Genomic DNA, 17564 nt, shown 5'->3' on the forward strand with positions numbered 1-17564 from the left:
TAAATGTAAATAACGTGTATATTTACCTTGTATTGTTGAATGTCAATTTCCTTGTATGCTTATTATTGCACACTATTATTTAAATCTACAAATGTCTAAATAAAAGTGTTTGGACATTTAGGTTTGGACATTTTTGTCCAAAGCGTGGCCATGGTGACAACTATATTTTTTCACCTTTTCAAGATTGAAAAGTGGAGATACAGGAGTCAAACACAAAACTCTGCTTTGGATCTTTAATTGTCAACATTTTCAGCACAAAGCATTAAATTTGCAGTAAATTTGCAAAGTGGAACAATAAAACCCTGACTAAAGAGTAAAAATTCAACTTATGCCAACCTCAAAAACATTCTTTGCCTGCATTAACATCACTAGAAATACACAAATGGTGGATTTAATTTAAAAAAAAAATCTTTCCACTGGGTTCATTATCTCACATGACAATCACAGCAACAATAAGCACAACAATGTGACAACTCTTTAAATAAACACATGCCCCAAAACAACTAACAATATTTACAAAACTGTTTTTTTCAACACACTGTCCACAAACCACGATCACACCTGAGGTAGATTGGTATAGATTAGAGGAAAAAGACTATTTCTGTCTTCTCTCATATACAAGTAAAACAGGAAATAATAAACAATACACAGTCAGAGGAACATTAGAGTGTTTTAAATGGTAGATTGAACCAAAATGTACAAAAAAACAGCAAATAAAATACGAACTGAATGATCCTTGATGGTGATCAATACTAAAGCACTGCTAACATAAACTCTGGTCCCCTTTTATGTGGAAAAAAAAGCTAATTAATCTAAAATTCTACTCATTATTATGCACAGTATAATTATATTAATACCATGAAAAAGACAACAAATATGTACAATAAAAAATAAATTCAGACAAATTTCTGACTTCGAGGAAATGTCACTAGGAAGCTGTAGCTTGAGCTAACAGCTGTTAGCTAACAACTAGCAGACTTACAAACAATCAACATAATATTCTGTTAATTATTTGGCTATTTATTCTGTTTTTGTTGCTTCATTTCACAATATGTTTACAAGACAAGTAAAGTATCTCAAGTAAAATATGTGTATTTTTGCTTTAGTGTTGCTGTTAACACGTTGAAGCAGCTACTTAGCTTGATTAAGCTAACAAATATGCATCTATGAAGCACTCACATTTATTTATTTATTAGCACAGACAGAAATAAAATTATTATTATAATAATAATACTCCTGTGAACTTTTTATAGTGTAACAGCTGACCCAGCAGTTTTGGTGCAGTATATTTTGACCGGATACAGGAGTTTGTATATTGCTCACTCTCCCACACCAAAATCCATTGAGAAAACAGCACTTTTAACTTTCCAAACTGCCACCTAGTTTGGAAAGTTTATAAACACCAAAGCCACAAAATGGCATGTTTGAACTTGACTGATTGAAGCACTAGTTTATAACCAACCTTTTGCTGTGATGTAAAATGCTTGATTTTCTTTATGAAGTTTGGTGTGGGAGAATGGATTTTTTTTTTTTAGGTGGCTAAAATCTGTTTTTCTTTGTGTCCCGCTAACTGGCAGCCATGTTTTCAGTGAGAGACAGAATCTGTGTCTCAAGCTGCTAACAGGTGCAGCACAGTTAGCGCTAACCTGAACTAAGTATTTCTTTAGCACTATAGATAATGAACTGCGCATTTCAAGTATGAACCTAAATATCCTGAACATTTTCTACCCTGTTTGGTTAACTAACCAGTATAGCTATGACTTTTTGGCTGTATCCTAGGTGACTAAATGGCTACAAAAATAAGTTTGGTTCTTCAATGTGCAGCTTTTTATTAGTATGTACTTGAAATAGTTCATTTGGTGAAATATCAAAGTAAAGTACAACCTCTAGCCAAATTCTAATGCTAAAAGATATGTATAGTTGATTGTTTTTTATGTCACCGCTGGCAGATAAAACTATATTGCAAGGCTCATTTGGCAATAAATAAAGACAAAGGTCTCCCTGAGTTTACTATGAAGGCAATAAAACAACACTTTGCAGTGAAATACTGTGCTGACAGTACAATAAAGTTGGACAAAAATTATATTGTCAATAAACAATTCCAAAGAAATAAAATTGCAGGAGACACTGTGACATTTAAGAGGTAAAACCTTTTCATAATTTAGTTGTACATTTTCCGGCCTAAACTAGATACATAGACAAAACTGAGAGGTGGATACTTCATATAAAAAAAATCATATCTATGTACAGTACATTAAGCCTGTTCACCAAAAACCAAACAAGTCTATGTCTCAACTCAATCCATCAAGTACAATAACTGAGAAGGTAAATCTCTGATATACTGTATGAACCTTCCCTGAAGATAAATACTGTTATGCAGACAAAAGCCTGTCATACAATCAATACTGGTCTTGCATATAAGTTTAAATTCTGAAATGGCAACTTAGATTTAAGATGTAAAATTCACCACTAATTGTTTTTCTGTCATACTTTACGTGTGTGTGATGAAATAATGTTCTTTCTAATGGAAGATGTCATTTGAAAGAAGCTCTTTCCCACAGGAAAGTGGATAATATAGCACTATAGCACAAATATTGTCTTATAAGTGTTTTTTGTGTACATATCTCAAGACATTTGTTTAGTTCAAATAATTCACTATTGTTTATAGAGAGTCCATATGAAGGGTATTCTGTGTAAAAAATTAGATTAAATAAATCAGAATGTGTGTATAAAATAGCACTGTAAACTGTGACTGTTTACCATCAGATCTTCAAAACACCACAAAGTCCGTCCTGAGGCAGTTCAATGTTAAACTTTCGTGTTTCTTTTCCTCCCCTGAGTAACTCACTGAGCACCGTGTAAATGTCAAGTTAAGTGTCAAAACTCACCTCCAAATTTTGTGCCATTTATTTTCCGCACCACTGTTGACGAGCAAAGGCTTTGCTTCTCAACACATTCATTGTCATGTTGTCACGTTCCCTTCTCATCACTGATGCTGCTGCTGATGCGGCTTCTGCTGTTGTTGTGCTTTGATTGGACAACTGGCCACCATGTGGGAAACACTCTGGCAGAAGTGGCACCTTTTTGGCTGAGGAGGCACCTGACATTGTTTGGCGTGATGACCGACTTCTGCACAGTTGTAGCATCTGAAGTGACAAGAGGAGCAGCAACAGTGTCATTAAATGTCATTTAAAGTTGTGTGCTAATGTAACTAAACTAAACTAAATAGTGGTAAATCCCAATGTAAACTGTAAATGATAAATAATATTCAATAGCACTTGAGATGACCTAAGCTCATAAACTTCACTCACAGTCGCAGACTATTTTGACAGCTGATTAGTCAGTTTGACTGTTTGTTGCAGGTTCTCAGATTAATCAGCTTTCATTTTAAACGTAATTATTTTTCCTTTATTTAGCTTTATTTTGTCTAAAAAAATCTAGAAAATAATCAAAAGATTAACAGAATATGAAAACAATCATTGATTGCAGCACTCTAACACACAACCCAAAATCCTTGCCTCTTTCCTGTTTTTATTATTGTTATTATTATTATTAGTAGTAGTAGTAGTAGTAATATCAAACAAATGTGTTTAATATACTTTAATATACATGTCATTCATTTCCCATCATCTGCAGTGAAAGTGTTTTCTACCACCAGAGGGCAGCACACTCTCAGTTTTGAGTCCACAGTTTTTTTACAGCTGTGAGGAGATTTTACCTGTAAACACACTCCTTTATCCTTGTTAAAATTATTACTTGTTATTTTTTACATAAAGAAAGTATATTATATGTCTGACAAAAGCTGCTTTTAAATATAAAGAAATGTCTGTTATATTCAAACCGTGATCAAATTAGTACACACAGTGATTTGGTGACACAGTAGAGCTTTAACAAAGATCTAGTGCTTTAGTCTAAAGGAACTTTGTTACAATAAAGAGCAAGTAAATTAGTCTCACTGTATTTAAAGGGATAGTTCACAAGGTAAACCTGATGTTGTTAACTCAAGCACACCAGAGTTGTTGATCCACTGCTGCCTCCAGTAATAACTTCACATGAGTTTGTCACTTTTTTATTTCAAATGCTTCATTCAACTGGAAAAACAGGCAGCAGTAGACCAGCAGCTAAAATCACGGTCGGTTTCCAGCCGAGGTCATCGTGGGTTATATTTTCTACACAAAATATACACAAAATATTATCTATACTGTATATTACATCATGCAAAGTGTTCAGTCATATAATAATAGTAAAAATCTGCTTGTAATTAAAATGAATAATAGCATGAATATGATTGTATTGTTACAATGAACCTCACAGAGGTTTAAGCTGCTGTGACTAAACCGTGCCACCTCCCTGTTCGGCCACTGTTTCTTTATCAGTAAATCAATGAGAGTGAGATAAATAAGGCGAGTGAGGCCAAGGCAGTGAACAGTGTGACACACAGAGACACAGGTCACTTAACCGTTAGGCAAAAAACTAAATATTGATTTCTTTGTTTATGGACAATCTGTCTTTTCCAGCGACCCCTGGTTTTCATCACTGCCTGTCCGATCACACACAACACACACTCTGAATTATAAAATGAATAATATAATATAAATATGCAATGACGAACATTAAAATACGTCCACCATAAAAATTAGGGATGGCACAATATCACTTTTTTTCTGTGCCTGATGCTGATACTAATTTCAGGCAAACACAGGATTTATTCATCCTTTTAAACGACGACGCTGTAAACAACACATTTGTGCTGACGCCTTTGAGACATAATTCTCCAACTGTCTAACAAATATTCTACTCCCACAAAAAGAAAACAGCTCACAACATGACTCAGCTAAAATGAATCTGCTCTCTGAATCAGTGATTTGAATACTGATATTAAATATCTAAATATCATAAGTACTCAAGCCTAAGATATTTTTTCCCTTTTGCTTACAAATGTTTTTTTCTGCAGTTTTAATTACGCTGTTCGATTGATACATTACATTACATTACATTACATGTCATTTAGCAGACGATTTTATCCAAAGCGACTTACAAAAGTGCATTTAAACATTTGGGTACAAATAAGAGCTAGAAGTAAGTAAGAGCTTCAGGTAGATCAAACTATGAAGTGCTAGTCATAAGTGCGATGTACAATTTTTTTGTCGTCTTAGTTGAGGTAGAGTCGGAAGAATACTCACTGCAGCCTGATGATTCATACATCCTCAGGGTATATATGTATTTCTTCTTATGTAATTCTTGAATAAATTCCTTGCAGTAGCACTGACCATGAACGCAGCACTGACAGCTCTTTTTGTGTTCTGTTAAATGCACTTCGCGATGAGCCCGAGAAATAAACGCTGTTGCTAATATTGTGCATCTTTACATGACAAGTAAAGTATCTAAATTCAAGTAAAATATGTGTATTTTTTGCTTCACAAATTGTTGTGCCTTACATAAATGTGTGCTGGTTTAAAACGTGTCATCACGTGCTGAGTATGTACATTCATGCTGTTGTATATGGAGGATGAGACTAACAATCATTTCCATTACTAATGAAGCTGTTTGATTATTTTTTCGACATTGCCCTGAGAATTGTTACTCTCTGTTTGACAGGTTGCTGTTCTCGTGTTGCACTGACTTTTGTTTTGGATGTAAATAATTTTAATCTTCCTCACATTATTGATCTGTCTCTCTCTTGATATGTGTACCATTGACCAGAGTGAATGTTCTAGTAGTGTGTAAACTTTACCTGGCTATACACCTGATTATGATTCTGATCTGTAAAAAGCTAGAAAATGTTAATCAAAATCTTTAGTCACAAGGATGAAACCTAAACTGAGTCCTGGATCCTTTCACCACCACTTCTTCCTCTCCTCCTCCTCCTCCTCAGTATTGATCATCTTGTCCACGCTGGTGGCAGCGGGAGCTCCTTTGTTTCAATCCTCCTGTGACCTTTGAACCCCTCCCGCTCGTTCGCCGCCCCCTCCTCCCCCCCTAGGCCTCATTTGCACAACACATCTCATTGTTGCCATGGCGGTGGTGACCTCTGACCTCTCCTGGGCACTTACATCTGTTATCAATTAAACGAATAGGAGCCTTTTTTTTCTCTCCTCTAAATCCAGTGAAGGAAACATGTGAGTGCAATCAAACCTGCAGCGACACAGGAAGCTGTGGGATTATTTTTATCATTGCTCAGTGGCCACCGTGATAAATGAAGCTGGACTTAATGAAAGCACTGTCAGTGATAATGCGGTGGGGGTTTTTTTCAGTGAGGGAATTTAATGGCTCACAGTCTACAAATCAAACTCTTTGATTCACATACGGGAAGCAGCGAGAGGAAGAAAAGTCTGGACGTCTGAACGTAATCAGATCCAGACAGGAAGACGAGGAGTCACTTTTATCACTGCAAACAATGATTAATATGGTCAAATCTGGACGGACTCCATTTAAGATGCTTTAAAAAGCTTCAAAGACCCTTTTGTGGAGCAAATTTCACATGAATGGCAGTTTGTATTTGGTGCCCGTATTCACTCATTCATGAGACAAACATATCAAATGCAGAAAATGTGAATGAGTTCAGTAATAAGAAGAGTGTAACATGGGGGCGATGCAACTGCTGCAAATACATGACATTTGCATGTCTGGTGACCTCGGAATATGTGTGTGTGTCACATGATTCAAACTTTCTGGTATACAGGAGGTGTAGGACTCACCTGTTGGCCTTTGTGCGTAGTTTCTGTGAACTTGTGGCTTTTCTCTTACTCCCCAAACACGGAGCTCCATCAGGTCCAGTTACTGTGACAGACTCCAGTCCTTTAGAGGATTTTCTGAAGGTGAACTCCACTGATTCTCCTTCTGTGAGGCTGCGAAATCCCTCCATGTGCAGTTTACTCTGTGAAGAATTATCAACATTAAGCTGCTGACACTCTTATTCATCTTTGCACTAGCATGATGAGGTGCTGGTGAGTTAGTCAGTTGGTTAATTGATTGGTCGTTAGTCAGTGGGTCGGTTAGGCAATCAGTTGGTCAGTTAGGTGGTTGGTTGGTTAGTTGTCAGCTGGTTGGTTGGTTTGTCGGGTGGTCAGTCACTCGGTTAATTGGTCAGTCGGTTGCTTGGTGGGTTGGTTGTTTAGTCAGTTGGTTGGTTGGTCAGTTGGTTCATTAGTTAGTTGATTGGTCTGATTGGTCAGTTGATTGGTGGCTTGGTAATTTGGTTGGTCGGTTAAGCAGTTGGTTGGTTAGTTTTAGGATGGCTGGTTGGTTGGGTGGTTGGTCAGCCGGTCGATCAGCCGCTCAGTCAATCAGTTTGTTGGTTGGTTAGTTGAAAAGGTGATCCGACTGTAGCTGTTTGTTTGGTATTTAAAGATCCAATATGTGATACTTCAGCACCACTAGTTGTTGCAGTTGCACATGAATGAATGTTGAACCAAAACAAAGGTGATCATGACAACTGTCAGTAAACTAACATAACATTAACATAATATATAACATGTACACAGTTTTTATACCTAATTTTACAATTTTTTTGGTTTCACTTTTCATCAAACCTCTGCTGAACTGAACTGAGCTGAACTGAAGCCCAACACCAGACATGTGGAGGAGCAGCCTCATCCGCTGTCTTCCATCTGATGATTTACACCGACACTGGGACGGAGAAACTTGAGAAGGGGCCTCAGCCAAAAAGCTCCACATGGGAGGTGAGACTGAGACACTGACTGAGTTTATTCCCTGATGCTTTGATGACTTTATAGCAGGAAGCAGGGCTGGATGGCAACAGGAATGAGCCTTGTTATCTCCACTTTAACCTTTAACCCCTTTTAAAGAGAAAAGTTTGAACCCGTAAACTCCCTAATCTGCACCTTTTAAGATCCACATCAGTATGTGAGTGGAAGAGCGGCAGCAGTTACGGTTGATCTGATATTAAGTGGCTGGCTGCATGGAATTGATTGGGGGAGCCACATGTGGTCCATGAGCCACGAGTTTGAGACCTCTGGCCTAACAGAGCAACACTTAAATGAATGAGGTCAGTGGGTTTTTACCTCAGTTTTCGGTGAATGTTCTTATCCATATTGTGGCTTTAACACTAGTATTGTCCCCACACAGGAGGTGCAGTGAAGACAGAAATGTCCTATGAGGACATGAAAATAAACCTGTCTGTCCACACTCACAAAGAAGGGCAAAAAGAAAAAAGAAAAAAGAAAAAGCAGAGCTGACCTGATGGACAAAGACGTCGAGCGGCTGCTCCAGAGCAGATCCATCCCTGATCTTCATGGACAGGAAGCCGAAACCCATTCGCACGTTAAACCACTTACAGACTCCCCTGCCCCAGGACAAAACTGTCTGCTCCTCCTCTTCCTCTTCCTCCTCCTCACCCTGCACACATCCTCCTCCTCCTGTAACAGACAAATTATTAAAATTATAATTTAAATCTCAGTCCCAGTATCAGTCCCAGTCTCAGTCCTAGTCTCAGTCCCAGTCTCAGTCCCAGCCTCAGTCCCAGTCCCAGTCTCAGTCCCAGTCTCAGCAGCATTTCTCTTACCATCTGTCATTGTCACAGGATTCCCCACAAACTGCTCCACAGCATAGAAGGTTACATGACATGAGTCCAGTCCATGATCCGTCCACACTCTGTCCCTGCTGCTGGTAGGTCCCTGTGTGTGTGTGTGTCTGTGTGTCCTCCAGGAGAAAGCGTCCTTCCTCCTGTTCTCTTCTTTCACAATGAGAACAAGCCCCCCCCGACCCTCTTACCTCTAATAACTGCCCCCACCCCACCTCACTGCATTGGACACTGGACACGGCATTGACTTCCATTCATGAGGACAGCCCCAACAAACCCTTACCCCCTTACCTTAACCATAACCACTTAATGATTAACCCTAACCTTCATCTACCCACAATTAAAATCCAAATCTTAGCCTTAAACTTAACCATAGTTCCTCAAAAATTAGGTTCTGCTTATTTAGGAACATGTTTTGGTCTCCATGAGGACTACTGGTCCTGACAAGGTCAGTGTTTATGCCAGAAAAGGGGAAAACACACCCACAAAGACACATATTATATTGACTTACATTAATTTCTTAGAGACTTAATCTAACCATAACCATAACTACTCCTGACTAATCTTAACCTCATCCTAACCATACCGTGTTATCTCTAACTATAACCATAATCGGTTAATGCCTAGTAACTTAACCACTAACAAACAGTGTTTGTGTGTGTGTGTGTCAGCTCACCTTTCACCCCTCCTCTTGAGGGACATCAATCAATAACACCTGATCAATAACTAATCTATATGCACTGTTGTGTTGTGACACAAATCCCTCCCACAACAGAACATCCGGACTGCTGTGATCCACCTCAGCACCAAACCAGAAGCAGAACCTGCCGCCTCCTACAGTGATTCCAGATATATCATTATGTGACTTTGGCATTTGAAGTCATTTGTTTTGATTTAAATAAGTGACACAAACTTACCAAAACGAGGCAGCAGTTCACCAGCAGCTCCTGTGTCTCCACAAGCTAAAAATGCTGGTTTTCTCTATGAACTTTGGTGCACAGAGGAAATTGTTTATAAAGTGACAGAAAAGACTTCCTAGAGACTGATGATTCCAGAGGGACCAGCAGGGGGCGCACGCAACAACACTTCAAAAACCCCGCACTATCCCTTTAACCGCCCCGCATTCGTCTCTTTCCGGTGGCAGTTTTTAATCCCACCTCCCTCCTCCTCCTCCTGATGCTGCTGCTGCTCTCTGCCACACAGACAACAGATGCACTTTCAGTGTGAACGTTAAGGGTTTATTTTTTACATATATATATATATTCTTTATTTAAAGAAAATAAATGTAAAATAAAGGTGTTTTTGATGTGATGAAGGGATGAATGATGATGACATGATGGAGACGAGAGAAGCAGACGCACAGAGTGAAGTGATCGGATGGAAAACAAAGGTAACCAGATTTGGTTTGTTCCAGCTTTGACAGCGAGACACTGTTGACTGTGACAGGAGGATGAGCAGGAGCTGCCTGGTCCTCCATCACGGCTGCACACAGGAAGTCTGCTGTATCCGCTCTGTGATGGTGCAAGTGATTCGAGTTTAAAAGTGCGTGTTTTAACACTGACTCTCCCCCCTCCTCGCCCTCCTCCCTCCTCCGCAGCTGTCGCTTCTCCATGCTGAAGGAGCCTCCGTGGGCTGTTAACACGGAGCCGCATCACTCCCTCCGCGGTCAGCACCACGGACAGCGACCATGACGCGCCTCCGCAGGAAGGCTCTGGTCGCGCTCTTCCTCTTCACGCTCTTCATCTTCGGGACCATGATGGGACTCCGGACGCTGAAGCCCAGCGACGGCTTCTCCGACATGGCCCCCGGCATGGACTTCGCCGGGGAGAGGTCGGACAGGCGGCACGCGGACGTGCGGGACGTGGCGGCGGCGGCGTCGCCGGGTCACTCCCACATGGGCAGCAGCAGCGACACCAAGGTGGTTTTCAGCCGATCCGACCGGGATTACAGCATTTTCTACGACGTGCACATATTCTACTACCTGTGGTACGGCTCGCCCGGCGTGGACAACAAGTACATCCACTGGGACCATGTGCTGGTGCCACACTGGGACCCGAAGATCGCGGCCAGTCACGCGCAGGGGAAGCACACCCCACCCGAGGACATTGCTTCAAGTTTTTACCCGGAGCTAGGACCTTACAGCTCCAGAGACCCGAAGGTGCTGGAGTCACACATGGCCCAGATAGAAGCTGCTGCAGCAGGTAAACACTGCCCAACAGTTCTCTTGACTTGAGTGTTCACACGTTGATTGTTGATAATATTTAATTGTTTTCACAGTAGAACTGACAACAAAAACTTTTTTTATCAGCACTTCCTGTTATAACATGACTCCTTGATAGTCTTTTTTTAACATAAAATTTAAAACAAAGCAGGAATAAAATTAATGTTAAGTTGTGGTTTCCCGATGAAGTGGTAAATATAGAGCTGTAGACCAGTTTTGCCGCCATTTTGGCAGGAAATGTTCACAATTTACCTCTTAAGTTTGGGGGGGGGGTGGGCTTTACGCCAAACTCCAACCTGCTTGCAGTCGTCTCGCTGAGTAAGCACAGTATAGCTGTCTCTGCCACCTGTCTCGACATACAACAAGTCACTTCCTGTGTGCAGCGCGGTAATGTCACCAGGCCACACTGACAAAACACAGATGGAGGGTCGTGAACCCGTTGGACGTGAATGTCACTGACATTTGTTTACATTTAAAAGCTACAGCTTTTAAGATAATTCCCTTGTGCAGTGTGGGTAATGTACGCGATTAATGGTACGCGAGCTTCCTCTGGTGGGAGGAAAATCAGAAATGATGTTCTGTATTTACCAGGATATGTGACTGGAGTGGAGCTGAGGAATTTTGTGTAGAAAATTAAACAAATAACACAAATAATAAACTAGAACCTTGTTTAATGCGATAAACGCACTCAGACTAGTTTGTTCATTTTCAAATTCAAAATGGCCGACTTCCTGTTGAGTTGAGGCCATGGTCCCCATTTACTTTTTTGTTCGTCTTGGGCTTTATCACGTTCCCACCAAGTTTCGTGAAATTCGGTGCAACGTAACATTTCCCCTTAGCAGGGTGCTATAGAGCCCTGGTGTAACGCACGGGTCTGAGCACTATGGCAATCCAGGCATGAATTCATGCCAGGAGCCGTTTGGCCCCTAGCATTCGTATCCTCGGGCCAGAATTAAATAATGATAATTCGAGTCACCTTATCTCTCGCTCCACCTTAGTCTAATTTCAATAAACCAGTATGTGAAGTATATGTGAGGAAGAGGAGGACGATGAGAGAATAACTTTGCTCGGTCTATTTTACACCACTGATAATGGTGTTACTTAATAATGGTAACATATTTACCATTATTGCTGGTGCAGGGGTGCTGGTGTTGTCCTGGTATCCTCCCAGCGTGGCAGACGACCACGGGGAGCCCACAGAGGACCTGGTTCCTGCCGTCATGGACGCCGCCCACAGGCACAGCATCAAGGTAACTGGTGAGACAACGGGTATGTTTTTCCCTTTCTGACCATTTACTGTGTGTGTGTGAATGACTGGAAGTGAAAGTTATGCTGAGAACAAACAGGAATAAGCCAATTTAATGTGGAATGTGACACAATGTGTGTCTACACTGACTTAATATGTACTGTTTCTATTATAAGTCATGTGTGATAATCATAATTTGTCAAAAGGGCTGGATTACATGGTCCTAGATTGTAGATAAAGCATCCTGGTTTTAAAGGCTACACAAAATACACACAATATGACATATATTGATTAAAAAAGTCACTTAATAACACTTGTTTCATTGTAATCCCAATTATTTGTGTTGTATCAGAATTTAAACCACATTTATAGTCAAAGTCAGTGTTTCCAACACATGTAAATAAAGAAATAAAGCAGCTATTGTCTGAAATGAAAGGTAATAATTAAGTGTATATTTTAAGACCATGTAATACAGATTATAATAAACAGTAGATTATATTTTATTTTAGTACCAGTGGTACACAAGCTTCCACTGGTGGTACTTGGAGGAAAGTCATAAAGTCTGTTTTTCTGTTTATTTACCAGCATTTAAAATTAAACAAATAACAAAATAGTAATAATTAGAGCCACTTTATCTCTTGCTCCATCTTAATCTAATGTCATTATACTACTGTGTGAAGTATATGTGAGGAAGAGGAGGATGACGAGAGAATAAATCTGTCTCCTGTGACTTTACACCACTTTATTTATCATTTTTACTGAAATAGGTTTTTATACTTGGTATAAAAATTTTAAGACGCTATGACTCACAGCTCCAGCGAGACGACTGAGTCAGTGCAGTAAATGTCTCCGTCCATGTGGTTATTTTGAGTTTGATGCTCTGACCTAAAAAAAAAACAAAAAACAAAGAAAAGATGACATTTAATGTAAATCTGTCAGATTCAGTCAAGCTGAGACAAAGAGCTAAAGTGACTTTTCAGGGCAGAACTCCATCAAAAACAACAACATAAACGCTTATTTACGACTTTATTCTCATAATATTACAACTTTATTGTCATGATATTACGATTTTATTCTGGAAAGATTACGACTTTATTCTCATAATATCACAACTTCATTCTGGAAAGATTACGACTTTATTCCCATAATATTACAACCTTATTCCAATTATTCGGGAAAAATTATGACTTTATTCTCATAATATCACAACTTCATTCTGGAAAGATTACGACTTTATTCCCATAATATTACAACCTTATTCCAATTATTCTGGAAAAATTATGACTTTATTCTCATAATATAACAACATTATTCGGGAAAGATTACGACTTTACTCTCATAATATTACGACTTTATTGGACAGATTACTTCAGGCTTTTTACATTATTTGATATTTAAGTTTCTATATCAACATTAAAGGAAAAAAAAATCTGAGCAGACGAGCTGTCTTTTTTTTTTCAGCGAGTCAGACGGGATGATCTATAATCCCCCTCCAGTCCCACAACCTCAGTAATTAAGCAGAGATTGACCCCGTTTGCTCAGTGAAAAATTGCTGTTTGGACGCTGGCAGAAAGACAAGGGAGACTTTTATTTTTTATTTATTAGACTAAGTATTAAATTGTGATGACAACAATCAGTCGTTGTGACAGAAAATCACAAAACAGGTCAAAGAATCTTCTGAATAAAGTCGTGTCCTGAAACTCCTAATCTGGCTCTTTTTGTTCTTAAAGCGTAAATTAAACTACTTTTTCAGTCGTATATGTAGTGAATGTTAATGTAATTGACATCTATACTTCCTGTACATACTGTCACACAAAAAACCCCAGATTATGTTACATAATTTGCTCACATGATGACGTCATAACGTTGCCTCAGGTTAATGTTTGCTGTGGTCGAGCGCGTGTACACACCGTGAGGCTTGTTTCATCCAGACACTTCAAATGTTTCACCTCACTTTCATCAACCCGTCGTAATTCCCCAGCAGACGAAGCCTGAACTCAGGCACCAAACGCTGCCACGTCGCCATGGAAACTGTTTATGAAGATGTGGCAGCCTCTTTTTGAGAGATGGAGTGGGCGTCGGGCGTCTGTGGCTCGGTCGGTTGCTGCAGCAGACCTTTGTGACTGCAGCAAACAAGCACAGTGTGATGGGGTTTGTCCTGGAAAAGAGAAAATCACTCCCATGAAATTAATTCCCATCGCAGCTGAACAATTCCTCATTTTCTAATCATTTCGACAAGTGAATCAGAATCGGAAACTGCATCAAACTCCATAGAGAAAATCAGCGATTTTACAACACAGCACTCAGGAGCTGTTGAGCAACAAACGTCTCCGGATAAATCGTCAAATGTGTCATTTTGTCACATCAGTGTTTGAAATCCTCGTAAAAAAAAAAAGTAAGTAAAAAATAAGTGTCACAGATTTTCCAAACGAGGCAGCAGTAAAGTAGCAGCTCCTGTGTCCCTGTGAGCTAAAAACACAGATTTTCTCTATGGAGTTTGGTGTGAGGGAGCGAGTGCGTCACAAACTACAGTTTCCAGGTGAAAAATGCTGCCTCATGTTGACAAACACGTTCATATGAGATCACAGAATAATGTCAGACATCATAGTGAGACTCGCCGTCTTTAAAAAGAACTGGAAATCTGACCGTATTTGATACGATTACAAAGCAAAATCCTCTTTAGCAAAATTTAGGGCAGACTTTAGGACTTGGGTGGATTTGGGGTCTAAAATTAGATTCCCGCTGTTAATGTGGAGCAGTTTGAGGTTTGACAGTCACATCTGTAGAGGAATGACCTGCAGAGAACTGCTGCACTGTAAAAACAAGACAAATGTTCTTCATTTAAAACCTCCTGCCAGTGCCTGGTAAGAAGAAAAATGCTGCCAATTAATACAAATGATACCTTATAATTCCTTATATTTCAAACCAGGAGCTTCTAATGAAAGATTTAAAATAAGCTGTAGCATCTTAAGACAATTTTCATGTGTACCATGATTATGTTTGTGTGTGAACAGATAACTCCTTTACTTTTCAGGTTCTCTGTGTTTATTTTTTTGAACATTTTCGCCGCTAACGTCCACGTTCTCACGTGTTTCTGCACAGGTGGCTTTTCACATCCAGCCGTACAAAGGACGGACGGAGCAGAGCATGCATGACAACATCAGATACATCACCGACAAGTATGAGGACGTTTAACGTGTTAGTGTGTTAGCTTTATGACAGAGGCACATACGGAAGCCCTGAAAGGCCAGTTCAAATCTAACATTCAGATGATTTTCCCAAATGTTTTTGCTCCTTTTGGGGCGGAAAACGTCAAAGATCACCAAAATTGTGTTTTTCTAGTAGCGATTTTGGCCGTTAAGGCGTCAAATATACTCTTTTCAGCACCCCCTAATGGCCAGAATATGTATTACAACAACAAACATTCAGAGCGAGACATACTTTTTATTCTTTTGCACAAACGACTGGAAGGCAAGTGAAAAACATTTTAAGGATGATTTTTCTTTTCTTTTTTTTGCTCTGTTTAGGGTAATGTTTTTGAAATATATTAAAGATGAAAATAAAAACTTTGAAAATTTGTGTGCAAAGGACATTTTTATATATGTATGTGTATATATATATATATATATATATATATATACATATATATATACTAAATATTTAAGGAAAATTCCCCCCCAAAAATGTTTGCAGTTAACTTTCAGGGTAGATAATTATTGAGAAACATCTTGTGCGCCCAGGAGAAAGAATAAAGCGTGAAAGTGACGCCTCACGTGATAAATGTTGCCGTATTTTACAAATTCTATCACAACTTTATCTATCATCTATTCTGAATCAACAATGAAACGGTATTTCAAAAAGTAAAAGTTTGTCTTTTTTCCCTCAGGTACGGAAAACACGGCGCCTTCTACAGATTCCGCTCCAGCACGGGACGAGTCCTGCCTCTTTTTTACGTCTACGACTCGTACCTGACGCCTCCAGAGACGTGGGCGGAGCTTCTGACGGCGAAGGGCTCCCACAGCATCAGAGGAACGCCGTACGATGGCATTTTCATGGCCCTCATCGTTGAGGAGCGCCACAAACACGACATCCTGGCCAGCGGCTTCGACGGCATGTACACTTACTTTGCCTCCAACGGTTTCTCCTTTGGCTCCTCCCACCAGAACTGGAAAGCCATCAAGTCCTTCTGCGACGCCAACAACCTGCTCTTCGTCCCTAGCGTGGGTCCGGGGTACGTGGACACGGCCGTGCGGCCGTGGAACAACCACAACACCAGGAACCGCGTGAACGGACGCTACTACGAGACTTCGCTGCAGGCCGCGCTCTCTGTCAGACCAGAGATCGTCACGGTTACGTCGTTTAATCAGTGGCACGAGGGAACGCAGATCGAGAAGGCCGTACCGAAGAAAACCACCACACGTTTGTACCTCGACTATCAGCCCAACCAGCCCGACCACTACTTAGAACTCACGCGTCAGTGGGCCGAGAACTTCAACAAGGAGAAAGACAAATGGCTGATGTGAACGCTTGATTTGAAAAAAAAAAAAATGACTTCATCTGGTGACATGTTCCTTCTGCTCTCACTGTTTTCAATCAATAACCTTTTTTTACAGGTTAATAATACGTTTTATTGAACCTTTAACGTCACAGCAAACAAACTCAGAATCTGTTTGCGACGCGGAGAAAGCGGCTACGTACGGAAACACAGCTCTGTGCGCTTTGAGTTTTTTCTTATTTTCTTATGAAAGGTGTTTGTTCTTGTTCTACAAATGTTCTTTCCTGTTATTTCCTCGAAGACAAATTAAAATGGGTGTCTGTTTGTTTATTTACTGTTGTTTGTTTACTGTGGCACAATCAGTCGTTCATTTAGTCATTGATGTGAAAAAAACCAGTACGAGAAATCGTCAAAGATCTGCTGAAACTGAAGCCACTGAGCGGCAAGTGGACAAGTACCACAGATTAAAAGTATCACTGTGGACAAGTACCACAGATTAAAAGTATCACTGTGGAAAAGTACCACAGATTAAAAGTATCACTGTGGAAAAGTATTACAGATTAAAAGTACCACTGTGGAAAAGTACCACATATTAAAAGTACCACTGTGGAAAAGTATTACAGATTAAAAGTACCACTGTGGAAAAGAATCATAGATTAAAAGTACCACAGACTGAAAGTACCACTGTGTAAAATTATCACAGATTAAAAGCACCACTGAGTAAAAGTACAACTAAGTAAAAGTACCTCAGTGGAAACATCTCATGGGAACAACTGAAAAACAAATAAAATGTAAGCAGTCTTCTCAGATGCTTCTGGCAAAATAATCTCCACTGTGTGACAGTGTACGCCCCCTAGAGGACACAGAGACTGAAAAATATGGCTGTTGTCGAGGCCACAAGGAAAAAAACTGATTTTACAGAACACTGCTTCAAGGAACTGTTATGTACAAATGTGTAAAACTGCGGCCATTAGTGTTTAAAACAGGTACTGCAACCCTCACTTTTTTACTGTTTTATTTTTGAAAACATCGAAACTCTTTGGTTAATGATCACGTGTTA

The 17564-nt window shown here is 39.8% G+C and overlaps 2 protein-coding genes and 1 long non-coding RNA gene across 3 annotated transcripts; 2 read left to right on the top strand and 1 right to left on the bottom strand.

Moving 5' to 3' along the window:
• Positions 1 to 1555: 1555 nt before the first annotated feature.
• LOC122786773 (protein lin-28 homolog A-like) lies at positions 1556 to 8654 on the bottom strand. Its single transcript, XM_044053249.1, has 4 exons — positions 8525 to 8654; positions 8200 to 8378; positions 6699 to 6877; positions 1556 to 3146 (listed from the first exon to the last, which is right to left on the bottom strand). The coding sequence occupies exons 1-4, from the start codon at positions 8532 to 8534 to the stop codon at positions 2987 to 2989; spliced, it is 528 nt and encodes a 175-aa protein (XP_043909184.1). The 5' UTR covers positions 8535 to 8654; the 3' UTR covers positions 1556 to 2986.
• Positions 7146 to 8188, top strand: LOC122786774. The gene is made up of 3 exons (XR_006362485.1): positions 7146 to 7682; positions 7853 to 8008; positions 8089 to 8188. It is a non-coding gene; the product is annotated as an uncharacterized LOC122786774 (long non-coding RNA).
• Positions 8655 to 9826: 1172 nt separating the features above from the next.
• Positions 9827 to 16834, top strand: maneal (mannosidase endo-alpha like). The gene is made up of 5 exons (XM_044053248.1): positions 9827 to 9932; positions 10140 to 10743; positions 11904 to 12013; positions 15112 to 15188; positions 15896 to 16834. The coding sequence occupies exons 2-5, from the start codon at positions 10230 to 10232 to the stop codon at positions 16530 to 16532; spliced, it is 1338 nt and encodes a 445-aa protein (XP_043909183.1). The 5' UTR covers positions 9827 to 9932; positions 10140 to 10229; the 3' UTR covers positions 16533 to 16834.
• Positions 16835 to 17564: the final 730 nt, after the last annotated feature.

The sequence above is a fragment of the Solea senegalensis genome, linkage group LG20 (genome assembly GCF_019176455.1).
Source record: "Solea senegalensis isolate Sse05_10M linkage group LG20, IFAPA_SoseM_1, whole genome shotgun sequence".
NCBI lineage: Eukaryota > Metazoa > Chordata > Actinopteri > Pleuronectiformes > Soleidae > Solea > Solea senegalensis.

Coding starts and splice junctions, on each gene's coding strand:
- maneal (XM_044053248.1), top strand. CDS start 10,230: ATGACGCGCCTCCGCAGGAAGGCTCTGGTCGCGCTCTTCCTCTTCACG. Junction 12,014..15,111: donor CCCACAGGCACAGCATCAAG/GTAACTGGTGAG, acceptor GTTTCTGCACAG/GTGGCTTTTCACATCCAGCC. Junction 15,189..15,895: donor ATCAGATACATCACCGACAA/GTATGAGGACGT, acceptor TTTTTCCCTCAG/GTACGGAAAACACGGCGCCT.
- LOC122786773 (XM_044053249.1), bottom strand. Junction 6,878..8,199: donor TCGACGTCTTTGTCCATCAG/GTCAGCTCTGCT, acceptor AATTCTTCACAG/AGTAAACTGCACATGGAGGG. Junction 3,147..6,698: donor CTACGCACAAAGGCCAACAG/GTGAGTCCTACA, acceptor TTGTCACTTCAG/ATGCTACAACTGTGCAGAAG.